The following is a 10,475-nucleotide window of genomic DNA, read 5'->3' as shown; positions in this document are numbered from 1 at the left end:
ATGATTTCATAGATAGAATATATTCTTTGATTTTAATTTTTAGTTATTCCGGTAAAAAAAATGAAACATTTCTTAGTTAACTATATACAGTCAAATAACTATCTTTGATTTATGTATACAGTCAATCGAGAAGTCAAATATGAGAGGCAACAACAAGAATGTCATCTATTATGTTATACCTTATAAAATAAAAATTAATATACAAAGATTAGTTCTAAAAAATAAAATGTAGTTGTTCTCTTCACATGTTCATATGACATCTAAACAGTTTAACGTGGAATACACGTACAAAGCACATCTGGTTAGATGACAAGAAAAATACACAACAAATATCGTCTATAAGGTAATATTACAGAGATGCGACTAATTACATGATTGAACCTCATCAAATTGAAATAAATATATGCATTATTGCATTAAACTAATAAAAAATTTCATTGACCATCTTCATAGATTCACGTGAATAAGAGACATATATGCGATCCACATTGAACATTCACAAAAGAATCTGTAATATTATTTTGTGAAAAACGTTTTATTCGAATCTTCACTTAAATAAGCAATACTATTTACTATAACATATATTTTCTGAATTGGTAATCACGTGAACGTGAGAAGAAGGGAAAATAATATAAAATGGCGAGTAATATTAAAGTGAGAAAGAAGGGAAAAAAACAGAATTTGTATAAAAAATGAGGTTAAGCAGGTTTGTACCAGCAACTTCAGCTTTAGAAATTTAAAGCCATACCAACTGAGCTACGCACAATTTGTACTTTAGGAGTGTCACTTTGTGTTATATACCTCTTTAATATGGTTTTCCCTTTTAATCACGTATACATAGTTAGTAATTTTTCCGAGGAAGCAGTGTCACGTGACACCCCAAGACTCTTCTTAAATCCGCCCTTAGATACACTGACTCTCTTTCTCACCCTCTCTATGTATATTCGTATTTTAGAATGTATCTAATGTGTGAATACATGACTCGACTCTAAAGGAGAGGAAGGAGGCCATTGGATGAGGTTACTTCGTTCCTCAATTTTTTGAATTTCATTCTCCCGGGAATTCGGGTTGCAACCAAAAACGAAACTTGGTAGCACTCTATATAGTATCAAAAGATAGATGTTGACTTTCTCGCTCGCCTCTCTCCCTATATATCTGTTACTCCCTCCGTTTCACAAAGAGTGACCTGGTTTGACTTGGCACAAAGTTTTAGAAAATAAAGAAGACTTTTGAATCTTGTGGTCCTAAATTAAAGTTATGTCAAATGTACTAAATGACCCTTCAATCTTGTGGCTTTAAACATGCCACGTGGAAAGCTAAAATTAAAATGTTACCAAAAAAGGAAAGAGGTCATTCTTTTTGAAACAAAATAAAAAGGAAAGGAGATCATTCTTTTTGAAATGGAGGGAGTAGTATTTATGATAAAATGTTTGTGTAGATAGATAATTTTCCTACTTGTTGATGGATTGGTATGTTCCATCACAATGAACGGATAAAGTCAAGTTGTGTTGTTGGTGACAAAGAAATTACCCTTCTTTTTTCTTTGCACCTTTGATCCACTTGTATAGTGGTCCATTGTGTGCATATTATTACACTGAAGTTTTTAAAGTCTAGTCTTCATATTTTGTCGGTTACAAAGAAATTGCTTGGAAATAATCTTACAATTTCAAATAAACAAGGTCCATAATTTGTTAGGTAAAGTTACATATTACATTGGAGTTTTGAAGTCTAGTCTTCATACTTTGTCGATCGATCACAAAGAAATTACTAAGATATAACCTTACATTACAATTTCAAATAAACAAGGCCCACAATTTGTTAGGTAAAGTTTCATTTTATACCATTTTATTTAGATTATTTTTATAAATTTAGTCTATTTCGATTGAGAAATAATATTTTGTTCCAAATGTGTGTTTGAATGGATAACAATAAAGTTGGTATGATATTTTAGGTCCAAATACCAATAACCATTAGGTGATTTAGTTGTTTTTGTAAAAATCTTGATTAAAAAGATTTACTCAAGTAATAATATTAATAAAATAATCGACATGATAACACTACAGTCACGGTTCCTGTTATGAATCAGCCCCAGCCCAATAGGGATACCAACAAGGATATCACACAAATAGATATTGGGCCAAGTAAAAGCAATTGGGTTAGGCCTTCACAAAGAATTATTTGGGATCCAGGCCCATTTACACTTTGTTAAAAAGGGCAAATGAGTTGGAAAGAAGGATTAGGCAAATTGTTACAGAAAAGAGTGTTTCCTCTCATCTCCCTTCTTAGTCTAAGTTTCCCATCTCCTTCTATCTAGTTCTATATTTTCTGCTCTTCTTTCTCTTCAGTTAAGTTTTCTCAATTTCGTTGTAAGGACGTTAGTCGTTCCCATTTCTCAATTGTATTTTGTGTTCTTTCGCGATTATAATATATATCCTCTTTGTGTGGTAACTTGAGTTGTTACAGTTCCCCTGTTATGTGCTGGAATTACTACTTATAGTCCTTTGAAATATTTTGGACTCGATAAGCCTGGAATGCACATTGGTGTTGTTGGTCTTGGAGGGCTCGGACATATGGTTGTTAAGTTCGCTAAGGCATTCGGAACAAAAGTGACTGTCATTAGTACATCTGCTAATAAGAAGCAAGAAGCAATTGAGTTTTCGACACAAATAGCTTCACCAAACCTTTCGATTTTCTTATGTTTATTTGAATCAAAAATGTTTTTAAAAAATATTGTTATTACTAAAAATAAGTTACTTAAATATAAGGAAACTGATTTTTTTTGTAGAAACAGGGAAAACGGGTTTCATAAGTGTTATTCTACCCCTATTATAAAAAGAAAATAATTTTATCCATCTCTCTAAATGTATGCACAATGAATTACTGAATCCATGTTGAGCACACCCACCCCAACTTTAATAAAAGGAAGTGGGAAAGTTAGTGAGAAAGAAAAAGTGAAAGAGATCGTCTTTTCCTTAGTTAAACTAATTTATGGATGGAAAAAGTAAGCTTCAAATTCTAAAATATGTTAATAATGGTTTTCTTCATCACCGAATGCAGACGACTTGACTTTCAAAAACACTATACAAAGAAGAAGATGTTAATACAAATGAAATTTATGAGAAACTCACATTTAGAGGTATAATTTTCTATAGGTTTCCTATTTTTAATTTATTTCTAGAGTACGGTGTAGCTTTTTTAGTATATTTTTTGTTATGCCATGGATTCAACTGTACGTTTGAAAAAAAAAACACAAAAAATTATGTGTATAGAAAGAAAACGAAAGATGATCTCCTTAAACTAATCATAAATTATGTCAATGGCTTAAAGATGATCTCTTTAAACTAATTATAATTATTATATTAGGATTTTCTTCCAACTTAAATAGAAGTAACTAGGAATTTCCTTCCAAAAAGAAAAAGTGAATCAGATGACTCTCTCCTTAAACTAATTTATGGATGAAAAAAAAGTATATTTTGAAATTGTAAATTATGTTAATGGTTTTCTTTGTCACCGAAAGCAGACAACTTTACTTTGAAAAACACTATGGGTCATCTTGTTCCAAAAACAAAATAATAGGAAATATAATTGAAGAATGAAGATGGCTCGGAGGCGTATAATTATTTTCTTTAAAGATATATTGGTTGTATTGGGAAAAATATTTAACAATCATATATATATATATATATATATATATATATAAAAGGAGAATAAGAAACGCTTACGTGTCAGCACCACAAAATTTGTGGAAATATTAAATAATAAATAACAATTTAAAAAAAAAAAAATTTAAAAACATAAATTAAAAACCGTTCTTTTAAATTTGCTTACCTTAAAAACTGTTGTATTGATTTCTTTTTTTTTTTAATAAATTAAATATGTTTGTTCCTAATAAAATGCTATATGTCTAATTTTTTTTAAAAATAAATTTTATAAATGTAGAAGTTAGAGTTTATGAATTATCAAAATTAATTAATTTAAAATTTTAAAATAAAGAAATAAATATCTATCTATATATATATATAAGTAGAGGTGATAGCGCCTACGTGTCAGCACACAAAAAAATAATAATTTACATATCTATTATTGAAGTTAATATATTATTTATATGAAATTAAAACATCATTGAGCACACCAATCAATAATGTGAAAGACACGTTTTGTCAGCCAGATAGAAAATTTCAAATCGAAAAAACTACTTATGTCAGTTTTATTGCAATTGCATCAGCAAATTTCCATTTTAAAATACAACAAATGGTTACAACAATTGTGAAGCCTACATTATACGTGAATGTCATGAACAATATATATTCCAATTAGCAACAAAAATAAATAATGCGCTCAGTTTTTTGGGTGGTTATGAGGCGGTGAAGAAGGAGAGGCTGCTTTAATGGACTCAAATAATTTAATCTAAACATGCACTAAATTATATGATTATGTCCTTTTATATTAAATATAGGTATTATATTAAATAGGTAGTTTTAAAACTTCTCATTACATTCTCACTTGAACACAAACCATAAACCCTGAAAATTGCATTAACTATTTTTAATATGGAAGAAAAAAAATTCAATACTATCTCATCTATTTAAAATCACCGTTAACTATTTAAATTGAATATTAAGACAATGTTAAGAATAAATTGAAAAGAAAAACAAATAAATATTGAATATGAAAATATAGGAAAGTGTTAAATTTGATTTACGGATAACTTTTTGTTTGAATGTGTATTAAATAAAAATATAAAACAAAGAAGAGGTTTATAAACCACCTACTATTCTCATTCCCATTTCCTCCCACGATCACATTCCCCCCACACCACCATATTTTCTCATCTATAAAATTTTATGGAGCAATTGACCTATTCTATTCAAAATTATTGTTTTTCTTCATATCTTATATGAAATGCTAATATTCAAATTTTCCAAATCGTAGAAAATAAATGAATAGTGAAACTCCATAAATTTTATTCTCTTACATCCAAATGGGTAGCAAAAAATCTAGGTTAGTTATTTTTTTAAAATTCAGATAAGTTTTTCTATCTATTCGGTGAATATATTTTTTTCTTTTTTAAAATTTTTTTATAAAAGTTGATAAAATAATCCAATGTGATCAAATTTCACATGATATTAGAAATTGGTATTTCTCATTGATTTTATTTCCACATTTGTATGTGTGGAAACTATGGAGTTATATTTATATTCTCTTTTATTGATTTATTTATATAGGATGTGAGATAATATGATAATTTTTGTGTTGTTAATATTTCGTGATGTTATGCTATAATTTAACTTATATTACTTTATGAAAGACTCAGTTAATATTATTTAATTATTAGATAAATTTTGATAATATTATTTAATTATTAGGTTTTACTAGTGAATGGTTGTTGCATTCTTAGTCGCCACTAAAAATCACTCACAACCTTTCGTGGCAATATTTCAGATTTTTGTGGCGACTATTGTCGCCGCTAAAGGTCTAGTTTAGTGAATCCTAGTTGGCAACGCTTAGGTGGGAGGATTAGTTCCACGTGGTTTGCCATGTCACTAAAAATTTGGAGTGTTAACTCTTGAGGGTATTTGTGGTAGGATAACGGTAGGGGCATTTTTTATCCCAAAATGTAATGAAGGGTATAAGTGGTCTATTTCGCATAGTTCAAGCGCAATTTTGACCCTTTTCCGTAGATAGAAAGATTTAAAAGTTGAAAATTAGAATAGAAGATTGTCAAGCATTGTCTAATTTTCTTATTAGTATTGTTTTTATTACTTTCCTATTATCTTATTCTTAATTTGTTTTAGCATCCTCTTTACTTTATCGTATCAATTATTTATATTGTTCTCCTCTATTCGGTTATAGTAAATTTCAATTGTTCGTCCATCTCTACCTCTTTAAGTAATTTATAATTAATAAAAAGAATTCAAATTCTCAAAAGCTTTTTAATTTTTTTTTTGGCTGTGATTATATATATATAATATATATTCCGACTTTAGACCACCTAAATCACCAACTCTTTCACCAACTCTATTAAAAAATAATAAGACCAGAGAATATAGACTCCTCCTCCTAGTGATTGATGTTCTTTTTATTGTTTAATATGATTATTTTAAACAATATTGTTATTCTATAATATTTGACAAAGTTGATTCTGTCGGATGACGTGTGGGATTACCTATCAAGAATAAGAATATCAAATAAAATAATTAATGAATTTATTGGATGTGTTTCCTGTTAATAAATTTAATACAACAAAAATCTGAATTAATCAGATCAATTATACCTAATTTTATATTTTTTTAAATTTTTATATGTATTATATAATTAATAAAGATATTGTTTTTAATTGGTAGGGTCGATGATCCATTTATTGTCATTTGTCAACCATCCAAATTATAGTTGTATGGAAAATGACTCACTCACTATTTTAAAGAGCCAAAATATTTTTGTTTTCAAAATTATTATGTCATATATATTAATCTCTGATTATTTTTGGAATTATGTGGTGAAGTCAACAAATTACTACGCGAGTTGCAATTTTTTTTTTAAAATTATACTAAAAGTATTATAAGTTATAATTTTATAGGTGTCAATTTCATATAAAAATACTATATACTAAAAAGCGAAATATAACCAACTGATATGGAACAAAAAGGGTATATTTACAGTAATAGTACAAGTACACTATTTTGGTAAAATCTCTTCATTTTAAAAAAAATAAATCATTTTATACCTCACATAATATATATTCTTTCGTTTATAAACGAATGACCTAGTTTAACTTGACACGAAGTTTAAGAAAATAAAGAAGGTTTTTTCATTTTTGTGGTCATAAATTAAAATTATGTCAAATGTACCAAAACGTTCTTTAATTTTGTGACTTTAAAAATATCAAATGAAAAATTGAGATTAAAATATTTCCAAAAAAGAAAAAGGCTCGATTTTTTTAAAATCAGACTAAAACAAAAAAAAAATCATTCTTCTTTAAATGGTGGGCGTATAATGTAAGACAAAAAAAACAGTCTTACAAATATACTAGAGTTTTTTTCTGTTTGGTCCTTTGGCTACTTGCACTCAAAATAATAGATCTATTTTAAATGAGGAAATGTAACAACCACTTCTTTTCTACTCCAACAACCCCCCACTAGGCCTTATGGTGCGTAATTCAAATTTAGTCAGGGCTTTGATGGAAATTCTAAAAATCGAGTCGGAAAAAAAAAAAGGTTATACTTTAAATGAGGAAATGACAACCACTTCTTTTTCCTCTCCAATAATATTGCTTTCTCTTTCTTATATATTATATAATGCTACATAGTATAGTATACATTACTCAAAAAAAAAATAAAGAATCAGCTAAACAAAAAATATGGAAAAATCACATGAAAATGAACACCCAATTAAGGCATTTGGATGGGCAGCTAGAGACACTTCTGGGGTATTTTCTCCTCTCAATTTTTCAAGAAGGTACAAATATTATTAATTTCTTCGACTCGTGAAATTATACTGAATACGTTGTTATTGTTGTTGTTGAGGTTTAATTTGGATTTTGAAATGGATGCAGGGAGACAGGTGAAAAAGATGTGCAATTCAAAGTTATGTATTGTGGAATTTGTCATACTGATCTTCATCAAATCAAGAATGAATGGGGCATCAACAAATATCCCATTATACCTGGGCAAGTTTAATTATCTTTATTTCTTTTTTAAAATCTAATGTTTTTTTATTTGTGATTGTCCGAAATTTTTACTGTGTATATTGATAACAAAAAATTGTACCTCTTTATGCAAAAAGTGTTGAATTGATCAAATTATTAGATTCATTTCCAAACTATTGACAGTCTTGAAAATACTTAACTAACTAAACTTAGATACACCCTCGATACGCCTACTATCTGCCACATGACATAGCAAGTGGTCTCAAACTATAGTAGGAATGTGTGACTCTTAATAAAAAGTCAAGATAAGTGTTAAATACAACTCTAAATTAAACTTGTCGAGAATTTATGTGTGTTTCACTCATGTTGCAAGATTGGAGGTGTATTTAAGTTCAGTTAGTTAAGTAAATAAATATTTATATGACTGTCAATAGTTGAGGAATGAAACTAATAATTTACGCCGAATTTAGAATTGTTTTCAATACTTCTCTCCATATATTTTGATTAGAATTTTTGACTCCGCCACTTACGAAAATATCCATTTTTCCATTAAAATCTGCAAGAATATTCATTACTAGAATTCTGACTGCTGTCAGAGATACTACAAACATATTGATATTTGTGGGGCAAATAAAAAAAATCCTAATCTGAGCTACTTTTAATTTCCTTTTGTCATTAGTACATCTATCAGTAAAAAAGACGAGGCAATTGAACGTTTAGGAGCAGACTCATTTTTGGTTAGTCGTGATCCTGAACAAATGTAGGTAAGTCGATCAATCAACTTTGCTTCAATCACAAATTTACTATCACGATCCGAGTCTACACCCTGGACATGGCCGGCACTCAAGAACCATTGCTGGTCCCTAAGCGAACCCTCATCCTGGCTGACTACAAGCGGAAGACTAACTTAAGCATGCAAAAGCTTAAAACTGAAATAAAAGTTCATGAACTCAACTTTACAAATCTTTAACTCAAAAGAAAACTCTGTATAATAAAATATATACAATTCGCCATAAAAAGGCATCTTTAGTCTTCAAAACATTTAACAAAATAAATGAAAAGACTTCTAAAACTCTATTGTCTATCTATGAAGCCTCTAACCGATAAAAATGGAAATCGGGACAAGACCCACGACCTCCTAACAACTGATATAACTGAAAGGTAAATGAAATCCTCCGAAAGCAAGTAAGCTCACCATAGCTAACTCGAACTCCCAGATGTATCAACGAATCTCCTGTTGATGATCCTGAATACTTGTGTCTCATGAGAAGATGCAGGCCAAATGGCTCAGTACATGGAATGTACGAGCATGTAAGGGGAATTCTAAAACATAAACATAAGCTTGAATCTTGATAAAAAAGAAACATACTTAACTTTTCTCAACTCACTCAACTCAAAGGAATACTCAAGGATACTCAAAACTACTCAAACTTACTCAACTCAGAAGTACTCAAGGATAAGATACTCAACTCAGAGATATGATACTCGACTTCAAAGATATGATACTCGACTTGAAATACTCAACTCATGAATACATAACTGAACTCATTTCAATATAAAGCAATTTAAAACAAGTGCAATATAAAGAACAAATTGTTTAAAAACATGTTGTCAACTCTGTGTGTATGCAAGCATACAACATAACTCTGAAATGTATGTAAAAATACAATAAACTGATGTATATATAATACAATAACTTTTGTGGGAGTTTCTCTAACCGGCAACCATCACTTAAGAGCTATAGTAATGATACAACACTTTACCTCACGCTGCCAAGGACCATCCTATACCTTGCCATCGGTATAGGACCTTACTTAACTTAGTGGATCCACTAGCTTAACTTACGTGATCATCTAAAAAGTATGACCCGTTAAATCCCATGTTGGCTACATGGTTCTTATGGAGATTTGAGTTAATATGAACTCGCGTCTCCAATTCGGTGCTCAATACTACTCCCAAAATATACTTTAGCTCATGCCTATTTTAAACACCTCTTTCTTTAGTTTTGAGATAATTGCTCAAAGCTTAGCCCAAAGGCTCTCTTGGAATCAATGTTCCCTTTACTGAAAACTAGCCCAAAGGCTCTTTTGGAAATCATAGTTCCTTTCTTGCTCAAATGTGAAAACATTTATAAACTTCTTTGGGAATACTTAGTTCCCTAAAAGCTTTTGAGAAATGAACTCAACTCTTTACTCTTTGCTTAACTTGAAAACTTGAGTCTTAAAACAAAGTTAAAACGTTTATAAAAGACTTTACTCTTACTCTTTACTTAACTTCAAAGCTTAAGTGTTAAAACAAAGTTAAAACATTTGTAAAAGACTTTTTAAAATATGGTTCATGCTGAATTAGGGACATGAATGACTCAATGCAAGGTTTTCAATAACCATAGATAAAACTCAATACTTGGAACTCAAGAACTTCAATGATACGACTCATTTCAAGAATGATCAACTCAGAGGGTTCATGCGGAATTATGAGCATGAACTACTCAACTCAAGGACTCAAAGATACTCCTCATCTCAAGATACTCAACTGATGAAGTTCATGCGGAAGTTATGAGCATGAACGACTCAACCCAAAGACTTCGTGGGTAACATGTAATAGTCCAATGATTAGAAATATAATCTCAAAGTATTAGAAACTTATTACTCAAGACTTAGAACTTGAAGATACTACTCCTCGCAAAGGTACTCAACTGATCGAGTTCACGCGGAAGTTATGAGCATGAACGACTCGACTCGAGGTCTACTTAATAATTTGGAACTCGTGAATACAACTCTTCTCATTCTCATACTTACTTTCTCAGAATTTAGTTCAAATTGATAGTTGA

At 29.7% G+C, this 10,475-nt stretch overlaps 2 protein-coding genes across 2 annotated transcripts in view; one reads left to right on the top strand and one right to left on the bottom strand.

Moving 5' to 3' along the window:
- The window catches only part of LOC125843918 (TMV resistance protein N-like), a 156,696-nt gene that overhangs the window by 98,085 nt on the left and 48,136 nt on the right, over nucleotides 1-10,475 (bottom strand). The gene's annotated exons all lie outside the window — the stretch shown is intronic.
- Nucleotides 7,327-10,475, top strand: part of LOC125843898 (8-hydroxygeraniol dehydrogenase-like) — a 33,091-nt gene continuing 29,942 nt past the window's right edge. The window contains exons 1-2 of the mRNA XM_049523121.1: nucleotides 7,327-7,455; nucleotides 7,553-7,666. Of these exons, the coding sequence (XP_049379078.1) occupies nucleotides 7,358-7,455; nucleotides 7,553-7,666 (212 nt within the window). The 5' untranslated portion in view covers nucleotides 7,327-7,357. The remainder of the gene's footprint in view (nucleotides 7,456-7,552; nucleotides 7,667-10,475) is intronic.

The sequence above is a fragment of the Solanum stenotomum genome, chromosome 11 (genome assembly GCF_019186545.1).
Source record: "Solanum stenotomum isolate F172 chromosome 11, ASM1918654v1, whole genome shotgun sequence".
In the NCBI taxonomy this organism is placed as follows: Eukaryota; Viridiplantae; Streptophyta; class Magnoliopsida; order Solanales; family Solanaceae; genus Solanum; species Solanum stenotomum.
Note: the sequence above shows the minus strand (reverse complement) of the source record. Positions and strands in the feature narration are given on the sequence as shown.